This window comes from Harpia harpyja, chromosome Z (assembly GCF_026419915.1).
Source record: "Harpia harpyja isolate bHarHar1 chromosome Z, bHarHar1 primary haplotype, whole genome shotgun sequence".
Taxonomy (NCBI): Eukaryota; Metazoa; Chordata; class Aves; order Accipitriformes; family Accipitridae; genus Harpia; species Harpia harpyja.
Window position 1 is genome coordinate 50,586,383 of NC_068969.1, and position 16,979 is coordinate 50,603,361.

Sequence of the window (16,979 nt, forward strand, 5' to 3'; positions counted from 1 at the left end):
CTACATAGCCTCTCCTCCTGCAAGGAAAGTGTCTACTGGGACATGCCTAGATCACACGTCTTACTTCCAAGCCTTGCCCCATGCTCTTCTGCTTTTCAAAGCAGACCACCACCACTGGTGATGCTCCCAATGCTGCCACGGAAATTAATCTGCTTATAGAAATAAAATCATTTCTTTAAGTAGGAAGGCTGCTACAGGTTTGGACACTGGGACTGTTCCGTTAGCCTGCAGATGCCCATTTGATCTCTCCAACATGTCTAACAGGGGTACAACTCCTCTAGCCTTTTCACTTGCACTGCATTGCAAAATCAGAACCATGGTTATTCCTGAAGCTCTTTTTGCTGACTGAAAGGGTCTATATCCTGTTTGTTTGGGCTTAGAGGTGTCAAATGGTGTGCTTAATCTGGCTTGAGAGGTCTTCAGTTATCTGTGTTTGGGAGTCCTTTAGAAAAAAAATGTGCCTTAATGACTGGCAAGTAGAAAGACATCCTCGTATCTACTGTATGCCTGAAATGCACAAACTGACCCGCCACAAACACAACAGCTGCAAAATTACATGCTTTGATTGTGAGCAGCATTTCAAGCATACGAAGTAAGGCACCACTGCTAAATAAGCTGAAAATGTTCATCATCTCTCTCTAACAGTAAACCACTGCCACTACTTTAAGCCCAATGTTTCATTCTTTACACAGAATGGTTACGAAACTCCAAATTATTTCACACTAAAAGGGAAATACGTATAAAAAAATAATCAGAGTGCAGTTGTACACTTTTAATGTATTGCAAAGGCTTGACTTTGGAAACAGGTTCTAATGCTGCTCTGCACACAGCTACTCCTCCAAAAGACTGTGTTCAGTATCTCTTATTGTCATACCTCAATCCACCACACTCTCATTGCATTTCACACAAGGAGAACATTTCAAATGAAAACTCTTTGGCTAACGATCCACTGCATCTGTGTAGAAGCTACTCAGAATTATGAAATCCATTTAGTAAGGCCACACGACTTTAGAAGTCCAGTATACTGAATAAAATAATTTTTTTTTTTTTTTTAACAAAGTTTATGGAATCTGAAAGTAGACGATAAAAGGTAACTTTTAACCGAGACTTAAAATGGGAGATTCTCTACCAAAAATATGTCAAACATTAAGGTCATAAAGAACTCCAAGGTTCTGTGCTATACTGTATGATATGTAAACAGATTTTGAAAATACTTCCCCATTATATATTTTGGCACAGTATGCACAAATTTAAAAAAATAAAATAAAAATGAAGTTTAAATGCCTCAAGGGATTTCTCAGAAGTAAAGCCATTTGAAAAGCCACTTACAGTCTGCGGTGACAAACTTCTATATAATCAAAATATTTCCTTTTTTCACAATGCAGAATAACCTGCTGAAGGCAACTCCCTACCAAAGTGATGCCACCAACACAGATCTGATTGTATGACTCCAGCACTTAAAAGAGCACATTGGTTATACATGGCTTTTAACCTTGGGCTACAATTATGCTACCAGAACTACATTCAAGTCTAAATCAGTCATGTAGAGACGTGTGTGTTGTCTGAACACTGTTTAGAGTCCTTGTTTTCCAGATCTGATGAAGGTGGTGAAGGCGCTCTGTGGTTCTTGTGCTTACATTCAGGGCAGGATGAACTTGGCAAATACCAGGTTCTCCAATTAACGACAAACCACAGATCCCAAAGTAGGCATGTAAAGCATCTGAAAGAAGGACAGGAAAGGAAAAAGAAAATTATATCAGGCTGTAACAGCCAAGTGTTCCTGGGTTAACACCTCTGAATAATTACAGCCAAGGAAAACAAACAAACAGGTGCTACATTTTAAACTTGAGTTTTGACAGAAGAAATCAATTTCTACCCAAAGCCACCAGCATGAACTGATAGTCTGCAATCTCTAAAACTAGAGTCCAGTTTTCTTGAGTGCTCAGGCCAAACAGCAAGAGAATTTGAGCATCTGGAGATAATTTCTGTCCACAAAGCCAATTTTTTTTTCCCCGAACATGAACATTTTTTTGCTGATTACTTGATGAACAGCTGACTACTGAAACACCAAAATTAGTGCCAATAGCTGCCAAACAGTAAGATTTAGAAGTATGAAAAGGAGTCATACTCAAAGAGGAGTCTCTCAAATTCCTGGGAGAATACACTAAGGGTAAGAATTCATGAGGTGGCTTGATCAGTCATAACAGATGACTGCCACAAAAAAGGGATGCTCCTATTCCTCTGTCCCACGCTGCTCCTGCTGCCTACACCAGCCTGCCTACCTTACAGCTTGCTGAACACCCTCCATGACGTAAAGCAATTGAAAAAAGATGGAAGAAAATTAACCCAAGCAGGAGAAAATGGACAGTTTTCTGACATTTTAGTGAATTAAACTGGTTTGCAGGTTTTGATATACACCAAAGCTAATGCAAAAAGGAGAAAGGACGTACAGCCGTACTTGGCAAAGCTGGGAGGAAGAGAAGTGAGTGTGCCTCCTCTGGGCAGCAGCAAGCCACTAGATTGGATTATTTGCCCATGAAATCACAGGCTAAAGATGGAAAGAGGATGTGAACTTAAATGTGCCTCTTACAAATTCTCAACAGTTAGTAATCTTTTGGAGGTGTCAGTAAATTCATATCTGACTAAAATGATATTACAAGAAGGTATCTGGAGAGAGAGGCTCTGAAAAACGGCTTCTGCTTATCAGCATTAACATGCAGACAAAAGCATGCTCAGCAGATACAGCCCCCACTGACCTTGCAGAAAGTACATCAGACAAGGACACCTCAACTTCAGGACGTAAGACTATATTAACCCCTGTGGACAGCTGCACTGATATGCACTAAAAACAATATACAAACCTAATTACCTGTATATGGCTATTTGCTGGGTTTAACCACAAAGTTCAGCAGTTGTGCAAATCCATGCTAACTTAATACTCAAGTTAGTTCTAGCCAAAACACATATATGTAGCCTGTGTACTCCTGTTTCAAGCTATGAAATACACCAGGTTTTCAAGGTCAAAAAACACAGGTCCAAACATTTTGTTTCCTAAGTGACTCACAAATACAGAATGCCGCACGCAACCTCACAACTGCTCGGCTGCTGTCTTAAAAACAGTAACAGAGTAAGGTGTATTTACACTTCTATGAGAGCAAATGTAACTTCAGTGTTTTACATGTAGTAATTGTGCACATTCATTTTCATCCTCTCACTCTTTTATGTTAAACCTTTCGATCTGTATGTACTTCCAATTCTTTTATATTGTGTATAATTTAAAGATAACAAATGAGATGCATCAGAGTCACGGCACGACCTCCTGGGGCATGCAGCAGTACATCTAGTAATTTCAAATAAAAGTTTATTTATATCTAGTCATGACTTACGCACAAGTCTGAAAAAAACCCAAATGGCTTAGGTATGTGTTGTAGCTAAATGTTGTGGATTAACGCTGGTACACAGCTAAGCACCACGCAGCTGTTCACTCACTTCCCCCCCTCCACCCCCAAGGGGAGAAGAGGAAAGGAAGAGTGAAAGTGAGAAAACCTGTAGGCCGAGATAATGACAGTTTACAGGGAAAGCAAAAGCCACGAGTGCAAGCAAAACAAAGCAAGGAATTCGTTCACTATGTCCCATCGGCAGGCAGGTGTTCAGCTGCTTCCCAGAAAGCAGGGCTTCATCACCTGTAACAGTTACTTGGGAACACAAACACTGTAACTCCAAATGTGTCCCCCCCCTTCCTCCTCCTCCCAGTTTCTACTCCTGAGCAAAATGCTGTGTGGTATGGGGTACCCCTGTGGTCAGCGGGGTTCAGCTGTCCCAGCTGTGCCCTGTCTCAGCTTCTGGCGCACCCTCCGTCTGCTCGCTAGCAGGGCGGTGTGAGAAACAGAAAAGGCTTTGACACTGTGTAAGCGCTGCTCCACAACAGCTAAAACATCGGCGTGTTATGAACGCTGCTTTGGTCACAAATCCAAAACACAGCACCATACGGGCTCCTAGGAAGAAAATTAACTCCAGTAAACCACATTAATGTGGTTTAATGCTTTTAACAAGTAACATTAACACCAGGTAGCAGATCTAACTGCTTAACATGAAAGACTTAGAAAAAAAAATACGTATCAGTCATTTGTAAACAAAGAACAGAACAAATGCAGGTGTTCAGTTCTGTTTTGAAGTATGACTCTCCTTAAGCCAGTGTCCATGCCTGCTTCATAGAACAGTAATACTACTACAATGATATTCAGAAGATTTTTCAGATGAAAGCCTTTCCTATATTTGACAACCTGTCAATCACTATGAACAAAACAAGTCATGTCCTGATTCACTTTGTTATGCTCATGTTTTCAGAGGATTACTAGCATTTAAGAGTCTTTTGACTTTTTAGATTTATTTTCAAAGGCAAGAAAGTTTTCTAAGCTCACTGATCAATAAGCATGCTGGTCCAAACACTATTTTAAATCAAGAAAAAGCGTTAAATAACGCTACTGGCCTCCAGACCAACACTGTATTGATGTCTGTTAGCATGGGAATATCAGTACTACAAAGTAATATTTCCCTGAATCACGAGTTGTGAAAAGTTACTTGCAACTTTGGAAGTCCATGTAATACATATATTATCACAAGCTGTTGACTGTTTTCTGCAATTTCTTCTAGACTTCTTCCTAGAAACATTATTGCCCTGCAAAGACAGGTTGACTATCCAAATTTAAACAGAGCTTTTATAAAGTAGGAGCTACAGAAGTTCAAATTCTGAATCTATCTTAGAAATCACCTTTGAAAAAATGGCATGTTCTTACTTTGCAAACTTTCCCTGGAATATTTTGTCACATCTGAGTTTTGCGACAAAGCCAAAGACAGCTTGCCTTTCAGATACTATACTGAGCTTGTAGGAAGCTCAGCTTGTATGTATGACAATGAAATCACAGTTCCACAGAAACAATCTTTGCAATGCTGCATTTACAGTCACTCTTCACATCAGAACTGCATTGACTTTTTACTCTGTCCTTCAAAACACAGACTTACGTCACCATCTGCCTGAGGAAAGAATGGTGCAATAAGCCCACCTATCACAACAAAACAAGAGACAGCAAAAGCTTGCTTTATAGGAAACAGTAGCATTCAGGCTGTAAGACCACACAAATCAAAGGAAAACAGCTTTATTATTAGTCTTGACTTTCTCAAATCTTATCTCAAACAATCACAGCTATGCTAAAAGACAGGTTAAGGAACTTTGCACATGACTGGGTTTTAAACAGATTCTTTAACCCCTAGCTCACTACGTAAATGGTTCATCAAGATAAACAGAAATATTTCCTCCAAGTGATACTGACTGATCTATATAATAAAAGAGTAAATACAGCTAAAGTTCTCAGGAATCCTAAGCTTATTTTCAGGGGAGTGGGAGGAGCAAATCTATCACAAGCACTGTGTTTTCAGTGTGGGTTCACCTTGAAAAATTATCAACTGTTGTTGAGAACGATGAAAGGATGAAATATCAGGACACAGATTCTGAACAGACTCATCCTTTATTACAACTAAATTTTTATCTTATTTGGTCAGTTTACAGACCGTTTATCTGCCCCGTACAAAATGTCACTGGGCAACACTACTGGCACAAGGTTTGTTTTCACAAGTTTGCAATACCTTCATTGAATTCTAGCATCTTTTAAAATTATTTCAAATTAAAAGATTTTAGCATCTTTTCAAGTTTTTCACTACTTCAAATTAGGCCCTTCCGAAAGGATAGTAATTAACTTTCAGATATACTATGTATAATTGCTATGTGCAACTACAATCTGTAAATCGTAATATGTGACTACGTAAGTTTTGACTATTTTTACATACATCAGTGACTTCTAAATAAGCTTAAGGATTCCTTTATTAAGGAAACAAATGTTTTGAAATACTTTACTCAGAGGATTTACAAAGATACCCACTGCACAATATTCCCTTTAACTAGAACAGTTAAACACATACGGAAAGGCCTGCCCAGCTCTAAATACACAGCGATACTCTTTTAGCAACAGTCTAAACAACAACAGCTCATTTGCTCTGTGGCTGAGCAGGGAAAAACTATACCTCTCTCTTTCCACTTAAATAATGAAAATCTCATTATATTTTAAGGTGGGTTTTTTTCATTTTTTGAAGGAGACTGAGGAGAAAACTTCCTTTACACCTCTTGGATGTCTGACTGCTGGAATGTATTTCTAGCTTAGAACACACTCACCATGATTTTGAAAAGTAAATTTACCTGGATGGCTATCTGGCCACTTGGCAAATCCACCAACAAGACGATCTTGAGTTGACAGGATGTAATTTCGGTTTTTCTCAAAATTGGTATATTCGAATATATTCAAGAGCTGAAAAGAAATAAATTACACCATTACAGTAACATGCTAAATCTTAATATATTTTTAATACTAAAAGATAGTGCCTATTTATGAGATAAGCAGTCACAGCAGAGATAGCACTGATCTGGTAAACCTCCATATCCTGCATTTTTGCAAGATGAAAGGCCTTTACAGTGATCTGTGCATATTCATGCGCTTGTGCCAAATATGTAACTCTTTCAAGCAAAAAGATACGATGCTTAAAGAAATCAAAACAAGTCAGTAACTATCCTGTAGCTGTTCCATACACTACCTTCAATGTTGCTCCCACCCAAAAGGAATAGCAAGTGTCTACAGGTTTGTTGGGTCGTCCATGGTAGCCATTCTGTTGCCTCATTATACACCATCTTCTTACTCTGTTCAGCTCTTTTTCTGAAAAAACTTCCTCCAGTTTACCCATCAAACACAGCGATGCAATACCACAAAATGTAGAGCCACCTGTGAAGACAGAGTTTTTGCAATGTTTTGATACCCAGATTTTCACTGAAGCCTGTATGACCTCATTCAGAACTTTAACTAGGGCAGTAACAACTAAATCAATGGATTTTTAGAAGTACAAAAGTGTTAATTTTAAGCCTAAAATCCACCTAAATAAAAAACACTTTAGTTCATGTATGTCAAGGGGGAAAAAAACTTCAACCCAACCCTTGCACAAATAAACCTGAATTTGTTTTCTTAAAGCTGGATTGCCTCTCAATGCTGCGCAATTTACATTACACAGCAGTCCAGAAACAAGTAAATTGCAATGCAACAGAAAACATTTCTTCATATGTAACTTAAAAAAGAAAGCTATTGGGATGCCAGCCATCAGACTGAAGCAAAGATGCCAAAGGCAGTCTCAGACTCAATCCCCCAGAGGATATAAACACACAGAAGTGTCTGATGAGCAGAGAGCCAAAAAAAAAAAATTAAGGAAAAAGAAAAAAAAAAAAAAAAAGAAAAAAAGACGTGGTTAATACTATGAAAAGACTGCTGGACTCTCATGGTTGTAATAGATACAGATTATTATAAAATTCGAAGGAATTTTTTGTTGTCAAGGAAACTGCACTATAAAATTCGAAATTAGAAGAGAAACTCATGTTCTTTGTGTATTATGGCCAACACTTCTTAAAGACCATCAAAACTCATTCTGAGTTTATTACCTGATATGATAAAATTACAGCCTGGGAAAGACCGTGAGCAAGCTGTTGATGCAAGACTTGGGGCCCAAAGTTCCTTACACTATCCCGGTGCTAGAAGACCTCAGTAACTCTAAGGTTATTTTCATTCTGATGCTGCAATGGAGCAGCAGAAGGATACTGAAGTAATGCTATCTGCTATCACTAGCATTCTACAGTAACTTAGTTAACTAATTTTTTAAATACGTAGGGGTATAATTGAAGTTTTTCAACTTTATCCATCCTGCAGGAAGAAAACAGATGGAATCCTATCAAAGCTCAATACTAAGGATAAAGCTAGCAAACATTTGACAGATTTAGTATCAGTCACATAAAAGTCAATAGTTTCTCTGTCACAAGCAGACCAGACTTCATGGCACAGAAACATTTTGCTTAAAAATATTAGTCTCGGGAATTCCTATCTTCACTACTACAGTTTACAAAAATTAACTGCTGCTTCAAGATTTGAGCCCTTCGTGGATGCTGTAGTCTATCAGAGGAAATGTTTCTAGGTTTTACTAATAGCTGCTGAAACTGGAGATTATCAGGTGCACTGCACAAAATCTCTTGCAGATAAATCCAGAGTAGCAATGGTACACATGGAAAAAGTTTGCTCTGTCAGCAAGAGATGAGAACTACAGGCAACACCTTTCAACAAAACATTCATGAGGTAAGATTAATGGAGTTGTTATATTAACAGCCCGTCTGCTCTGATATTAAGCTGGAACTAAGGGAAGACAACAGATGATATTCTGAGGCATGTTTTGGATTTGCTCCTCATCATCCTACGTCCTTAAAATTAGAAAAGATGGAAAGGCATGACATACCCTGCATCTCTTACAGCATTTGCAATCCCAGTCTTTACAACAGGTGTAGAACATTTTAACACTTACCATGAGATTCCAGTCCAGCTCCCTGTGCCAGGCCATTATCATAAGACTGAAGAAAAAAGCCCATAAACCAGTTACTTTAGAACCACATCACTTTCACAGACATCGCAATTTCTCAGTTTGCTAGCAAAATTATCATCAGCCCATAACCACCATTTAACCTGATTAAATTCTGAACCTACACCTCAAACACAGGTCTTGGCACAAAACAGTTAACAAATCAGCCTTGTTTCAATGCAGGCAGCTTTTATGACTTTAATGGAGTTCATTTTAGTTGTTACCTATGTTAAAAGTCTGAAAATGGGTAAACATGTCTTTGCCAAAAAGGGAAAACACGTGATGCAGATAACCATTAAAGAAAAAAAAAAAAAACAGACCCATTTTTTTTTGTCTTTCTAAAAAGAGAAAACGGATATGTAATTCCAAACAAAATTAAATGGATAAAATAATCTGTCTCTAACCCAAAAGCTGGTTAACATACAAAAAGGCAAAACGCAAGGTACTACTGTGTGTGTAATACTCGAGTACAAGAAATGCTTTAGTAAGGAGCAAGAACATCAGGCTTTAAAAAAACATGAAGATGGGGTGGGGGCTGAAGGAAACCAGAAGCAAAAACATAACAAAGCATACTATTGGACTAAACCTGCCCTGTAAAATATTACTGTTAAAAAATAGCTCAGAAATGCTGAAAAATCACTTTGTTAAGTGAAAGAAAAAGGAGAAACTTGAGTCTGATGAACAAAGCACCAAGCATATTATAGTACAGGTCTGTTAAGAGCAATGCAGGACCAGATGACGCTGTATATGTAGGAATAACAATCTTTCTTCCCTAAAAATTCATTAAATCATTTTGCATAAGAAACAAGAGATCACAGTAAGTTATACGTAAAATGTTTATTTTACAAGAGTTCATAGAATATTTAATAAATTATCACTGGACAAATACCATACTGTTTAGTAGGAACAAAAATGAAGTTTAACTTTTGAAGTGAAATTGCACAGGTCCTACATCTTCTGTATTAACTGCTCAATTAATGATTGGTTCCATATCTGATCAGACAGAAAGCAATTTTAACTCCCCCTCCTGGGGTGCTGACTATGAACTTCTCATGCTTTCTCCAAAACATTTAACAGTGGCTAGTAGATAAAGGACACCTTGACAGACCACTAATGACTCCTATAGTCCTAACCAAAGAATGGCTACAGGAGCTAGCATATCTTTAGGAATGACCTAAGGATTATTTTGTACATCTGTTTTTAAAGCTGACATTGAGAAGAAAAAAAGAAATAGAAGCAGACACAGAAGTGTGCTGGCTTTGGCTGTGACAGAGTTAATTCTCTTCATAGTAGCTGCTATGGGGCTATGTTTTGGATTTGTGCTGAGAACAGTGTTGATAACACAGGGCTGTTTTCGTTACTGCTAAGCAGTGCTCACACAGAGTCCAGGCCTTTTCTGCTTCTCAGGCCACCCCACCAGCGAGCAGGCTGGGGGTGCACAAGAAGTTGGGCCGGGACAGCTGACCCCAACTGACCACAGGGATATTCCACACCATATGGTGTCATGCTCAGCATATAAAGCTGGGGGAAGAAGAAGGAAGTGGGGGATGTTCAGAGTGATGGCGTTTGTCTTCCCAAGTAACCGTTATGTGTGATGGAGCCCTGCTTTCCTGGAGGTGGCTGAACACCTGCCTGCTGGTGGGAAGTGGTGAATGAATTCCTTGTTTTGCTTTGCTTGCGTGCAAAGTTTTCAAGCTTACTCAGCTTCTTTGAAAAGCACTATTTTAATCTTGGAAAATGAAACTCAATTGAACTAATGAAACATCATGAAAAAAAGCTGAAAACTCTTTTGCTCCAACCAAATATGAAGACAGCTTGCACAGACACAGAAAAAAATGTGTATATACTAATATTTTCCTTCATTCCAAATATCTAATAAATAATGAAGTACATGACTGGAAACAGTTATTAAGCTTGAACTGATGTTAGTAATTAGTTTTTCCTTTGATTTTGTATATCATTTAAAAAGCAGGACGACAGCTCATTGAAATGTGAGGATTTTATGGATGCAGTGCTTTATTTATGCACTTTTTCTAAGTTATAGGAACATCAGGCCCCAGTTTTCAAAAACTTGCTTTCGATTTTAAATTGAGTTTTAAAGAAAAAAGATCAGATTTAATTTGCAGTGAACAAACACACCAAATAAAATTATCTTGCTAGTGCACACGTTACAATGAAAATACAAATGCAAAAAAAAAAAAAGTAGCTTTGGACAGAGAGATTTTTAGTCATAGTTGAGAAATAAAGCTAGTAACTTTAAAACGTAGTAAGAAATAACACTTTGTGAATACTCACCATACTTCTTCTAATATAGTCTATCGCTTTTTTCATATCCATGCCTGACCAGTTATCAAGCATGTAGCAGATGCAGGAAGCACAGTACACAAACCTCATATCATTCTCACTTCCTTCGAGCACTGCACAGAAACTGAAAGAAACGTTTCTGTCATTATACACTATATAGCCGGTTATATCCGAAAATATGAAAAGCAGTTTAAGAAATTGTGTAATTTATCCTTTAAAAATTAGTTACTTTTATTTACAGTATTCACATAAATATAACCCAAAGCTATGCTAGATTTTCTTTTTAGAAGATGTGATTCTAATTAAGCCAAGCAAAACGAATAGAACTATTAACATTTAGAGGCCTGGGTGACTATTTTCAGCAATGCAATGGCACTGGTCTTTACTTATTCAAAGCTGCTAATGCTTACGGTCTTTCACCTATCACACTATATACTGATGTACGAGTTACCATTTTAACATTTACTGCTTTGGACAGAATTCTTTGCCTTCCTAGAAATCTTAATAGCTCACAAGGCTTTCTTTCCTGACTGCACCTTCAGGATCAGTTTCCCATGTATGTATAAATTTAATTATTATTACTACCATTTCTAATACAAATGGTGAAAATGACCTTCAATCCAGTTTTTGATTTATTACAGCTACAATCTTTCCAAACTCTATGAACGTTTTAAGTTGTTGTATCTGGGTTAGCTAGTACAATCCTGTGCTCTCTCAGAGGCCCTTAAAATGAAGATGGATGCTGTAATTTGGATGCTTGTATCAGAAACGGTGTGGCCAGCAGGAACAGGGAGGTGGTTGTTCCCCTGTACTCGGCACTGGTGAGGCTGCACCTCGAGTACCGTGTTCAGTTTTGGGCCCCTCACTACAGGAAAGACATGGAGGTGCTGGAGCGTGTCCAGAGAAGGGCAACCAAGTTGGTGAGGGGCCTGGAGCACAAGTCTTATGAGGAGCAGCTGAGGGCGCTGGGGCTGTTTAGTCTGGAGAAAAGGAGGCTGAGGGGAGACCTTATCACTCTCTACAACTACCTGAAAGGGGGTTGTAGTGAGGTGGGTGCTGCTCTCTTCTCCCAAGTAACAAGCAATAGGATGAGAGGAAACGGCCCCAAATTGCACCAGGGGAGGTTTAGATCGGATATTATGAAAAAATTCTCTCACCAAAAGGGTTGGCAAGCACTCATCAGGCTGCCCAGGGAAGTGGTGGAGTCACCATCCCTGGAGGTGTTTAAAAGTTGTGTAGATGTGGCGCTTAGGGACATGGTTTAGCGGTAGACTTGGCAGTGCTAGGTTAACGGTTGGACTCAATGATCTTAAGGGCCCTTTCCAACCTAAATGATTCTATCATGAACAGAAATAGGTAGTAAGTTTAATTACCTGTAACAATAAATAAACCTTTAACTGTTTGTTCTATGATTGGCTGCCTGACAAGCCTCCATTTGGTTCAAAGAGCTAGTTAGTATATTTTGATGACTTAACCATTTGCAAGAAGCCAGCACAACAGAATATTTTGATGAGTCCTCCGGACAAATCTCTTCTCAAACAAAAGAACAAAACCCAAAGGTACTTCTGACTTTAAAGACAGTCTTTTAAGCACAGCTATCACCACTAGGACACTCCCTCTTTGACCCTGCAATTCAACTGTGAACCGCATTATCTTCTTGCACAGAAAAGCCTCCAACATTTACTGGGACATACTTTCAGCTCTCCTAACCCCAACTGTGCCAGGCCCTGCTCTCTGCTGCACATACAGGCATGAACGCCACTGCTCTCTGGATATGGCACAGGACATTCTGGGAAACCAGGACACTTCTCAACATGTGCCAGTACTGTGGTTTATAATCTCACCCTATCCTCAGGTGACAACCACACTGTATGTTATCCAGATACTTCAAATCACATTCAGCTAAGGTGAGGTAGAAATTAAAATACACACACTTATTCATAATGTAAAAAAGACAATATAATTTAATTAAATTTGTTTGTTTGTTTTTAGGTTTTAGTTTTTGTTTCTTCACACTTGTCTTTTGTTAACTAAGGCTTGCATACTTATACTAGGGTAACACGAGAAAAATGTCTCTTTCCCTCACTGAGCTCACTTGCTGTTTCCATTCGGACAAGATGTTGGCTCAGGTTCTGGCCTTCACGCATCCTTCCCCTTTGGAGCAGTAAAAGTGGTTTTCATAGGTATGAGAATGTCTGTCAGAGTAGAAATTGACTCCTCTCAAAGTAACAATTCTATACCAGTGCAAAGCACTCTCCTTTCCCTATAGGGGCTAGATGGCACTCTTCCACAGGGAACATAGAACACAGGATCATGTGTAAGAGTTATCAGTCTGCACATTAAAACCACACAGGACACAAACACGCAAAAGAGGTTAACTGCATGTAGCTTATTCCTGTAATTTGGCAAGATGACAAGTAACCACTTCAAGATGCTAGTGGGTTGGGAGCAACTCCTTCCTTTCGGATATACTTTAAAAACAAAAATGGTCTGACAAATAATATGAATGCTTGGAGCAATGGAACAGGCACCTCCACAGTTGCCTGAAGGAACTGCAAACTATAGCAGATCAACAAATACATGTATATGTATCTGCATCCATACATTAGGACTTGGCCCATTAAGGTCAGCCTGCTGTTATAAATAACAGAAAACTGTACATCATATAGTTCATATTCACCAGTTACATTCTGAACATTCTGAAGTTTCGTGTTTGTTTTTCCTTTGTAAACACACATGTTACATTGCATTTTTACAGTTGTGTTACAAAAAAAAAAGTTTTAATTATACAAGATGTCTTGGCGATACACAGCCATTTGACCAAAATAAAAGCTTTCTTAACTCATAAAGGTTGACAGCAATTTCCTTGTGAAATAAAAGATAATTCCTTCAGGAACTACACTTCTGTAATTCTGCATTTCTTAAAGTACTCTTTCAAAAATTACATTCATAAAACTTAACAACACAGAGAGATCATGTGCACTAGCAGAAGTTTTCATTAGCTACCAGCTTCAGCCTGCATTAAAAAAACCCAAACCCCCACCAACGAAGTGGATCAAGGGTATATACCATCTATTAAAAAATGCAGGCGAAAAGGACAGATTTCACAATGAAGTTTAGTAATATTATACTCCTATTACAAGTAATATATAAGCTAATTCATCCTGTGTATTGATATCTTGAATCTCTCAAAACTAAATAAACCCCATCCTCCCACAAAGCACAGCAAACATCATCATGGTAGTGTTCCAAGGGCCCTGCAAAAAACAAGAGAATATAAACACAGAAAACCTCACTTACCTGAAGGACAGAGCAGAAAAACTATCCTCGAGACATAAACCAATCCATTAGCTTTCCAGTAATATGCATCTACAGTTGTAAGCAAATACCATCATTCTCCAATACAAAAGCAAATCTATACACAAAGAGCTGTTTGGTCCTGTAAACTGGCATGTGTTCTACGACTGATACTGATTACCCACTGAAGTATTTTCTAATAGAAAGAAAAGATTACATAGGTACTTCCATAAAAAACACGTTTCTTATGTTTCATTCCACATCGGGGTTTTCTATTAACCTTCCAGGGAGTTGTAGAACATAAAATATCTTTCACCTTCCATCCTCCAGCTGGAGAGCTCTCAGTCCTGCCAGTATGGCATCTTTGTTTACTCGACTTAAATCATCTCCAAGAATAACCAGACATGACAGACCTGTGTAAGTCATTGCTATGTGCCCACTATCATAGGGATGAAATACACCTGGACCCTAGAAAAAAGGGGGGAAAATAAAAATATTAAAACACCATAAGACCTTAAATTACAGTCAAGCTTCTCTCCCCTCCCCCCTCCAAATTAAGAGGTAAACAAAGTTCTTTTCCCTTCGCTCATTATGGTTAAACTGAAGGCATCCCACTCAGCTTTTCTAACCAAATTAAGCTACTGCACAGCTCTGCTACCCCCTGTAAACAGCTGGTCAGCAGGAAGCTTTGGAAAAAAGCTTTGCCAAGAGTGCTATTTATGCAAAGTTAAGCAAAAAGATGGGATGTGCTCAACTGTACCTAAGTTTATCCTGACACACCACTGGGCATTGGCTTCCTCGCAGCTGGGTAAGCACTGTTAGACAGCCAAACCTCTCTCTGGAGGTCCCTTCAACAAAGATTTTACTATCTAATGATCTACAAGTAGAAAGCAGTGTGAGGGATTACTAGTAATCTGTCAGTTGAAGCAATACCAAATTAGCCTCTCATCTACTTTAATCTCTATTCTAAAACAATAATCAGAGCTTAAACAAAGTATTAACAAAGCAAATTATGTCAACTGAGAAGCTAAAATGAGTTAAACGCTGACTAGTCACATGATACAAATCGCAATAATGGGCGGGGATTGATACAGCTGTGCTAAAATTATTGGTTTTCCTTCTGATATTTCATAGGCACATCCTGGACTGTACTGCTTCATGAAAACAGAAAAAACACGTAACAAGATGACTCTGGGGACTGTCGTGGTTTAACCCCAGCCGGCAACTGAGTGCCACACAGCCACTTGCTCAATGTGCCCCCACCCCCCAGGAAGTGAGCCCCATACTATGAAGAAAATGAACTCTATCCCAGCCAAAACCAGCACAGATAGTTAGGATGGTTCAATTTGGAGCGACTGCAAGACAACTGTTTTGAACAGGGTAAAAGGTATTTCAATACTGAGTAGTAGAGACAAGGAAGTTTACAGATCACATTTTCCTAGCATTATTGCCCAGTCAGTTGCCATTTTTATTTTGCAATTCATCCTAAAAACACAAGCAAAAAGTAGTATAAAACCAAATTTAAGATTATGTTATGTGGGTATTTTTCAGGCAAGTCACACTTATTCCCAAAGCCAAAAAGCTTTGCTCCTAGTAAGAAACTGGGAGAGAAATACTTATTACCCACTAGACAGCCAGGGACTGTTCTCACACTAGGGAATGAAACACAGTTGGGAAAGGGAGGCAGAAAACAAGGTGAAAGTGGCTGCAGCTGCACTGACAAAGCTCTAGCTATGCAACAGAGAAGGGGAACAAGGGAGTGAGCGCTGAGAGCTGTACCTCTTCTCCCCCATTTCCAGCCCTGGACTCTGTTGAGAAGGGGGCACAAATCTCAACAGCTCCCACTCCTACCCTGAGCTGCCACTGCCCCCATCACTGTCTCCTGCCCTGCATATGTCCTAGTCGCACACACACAATCACAGAATGGTGGAGGCTGGCAGGGACCTCTGGAGGCCATCTGGTCCAAGCACCCTGCTCAAGTGGGGTCACCCAGAGCCGGGTACCCAGAACCATGTCCAGAGAGCTTCTGAATATCTCCAAGGATGGAGATTCCACCACCTCCCTGGGCAACCTGTGCCAGCGCTCGGTCACCCTCACAGTGAAAGAGTGTTTCCTGATGTTCAGAGGGAACCTCCCGTGTTTCAGCCTGTGCCCATTGCCTCTGGTCCTGTCACTGGGCACCACTGACAGAGTGCACAAGAGCCTGGCTCCGTCCTCTTGGCACCCTCCCTGCAGGTATGTACATGCATTGGATGAGATCCCCCAGCCTTCTCTTCTCCAGGCTGAACAGTCCCAGCTCTCTCAGCCTGTCCTCACAGGATAGGGGCACCAGTCCCAGACTGACTTCTCCATAGGGCACCCCACAGATGGAGGACAGCTGTGCCCTCAAACAGCTTAGAAAAAGCTACTGCAGTCGTGAAACACATTTTTCTAACTTGAGTGGATGACAGGCTCTAATCCCAGAAGGAACAACTTGGCCTATCATACAAATTTTAGGGATTTTAAATCTAACAGAACCAAAACTCTTTCGTTTCAGAATACCTTCCCCTTAAAAAATTTATTATGAGCAGCTTAACCCTCGTGATGCATCAGCTTATTTCAAATGTAAAATTCCGCTCCAAAAATCCTTATCCATATAAGGCGATACAAATTTGCCCTGACAGAGAAGTATTCAGTTTAATGTAACTGATTAATTTAATTTTAAGCAAAGCAAGACTCCAGTCTAAAAAGCTAAATTTGAACCAGTTCTTGCCGTAAAAGAATTCTCAATGTCTCAGCTCTATAGCTAAAGCTTCTCACATATTTTGTCAAATGAAATACAAGACACACACTAGTCAATGAAAAATATCTGGAAAGGTTCTCTGATAGTAGGACCAACTGCTTAC

The 16,979-nt window shown here is 39.3% G+C and overlaps 1 protein-coding gene across 1 annotated transcript in view; it reads right to left on the minus strand.

The window, feature by feature from the left end:
- Window positions 1-1,022: 1,022 nt before the first annotated feature.
- The window catches only part of LOC128136410 (3'-5' RNA helicase YTHDC2-like), a 54,479-nt gene continuing 38,522 nt past the window's right edge, over window positions 1,023-16,979 (minus strand). Inside the window, 7 exon segments of the mRNA XM_052775916.1 lie at window positions 1,023-1,586; window positions 1,589-1,720; window positions 6,251-6,359; window positions 6,643-6,827; window positions 8,440-8,485; window positions 10,789-10,921; window positions 14,411-14,562. Of these exon segments, the coding sequence (XP_052631876.1) occupies window positions 1,540-1,586; window positions 1,589-1,720; window positions 6,251-6,359; window positions 6,643-6,827; window positions 8,440-8,485; window positions 10,789-10,921; window positions 14,411-14,562 (804 nt within the window). The 3' untranslated portion in view covers window positions 1,023-1,539.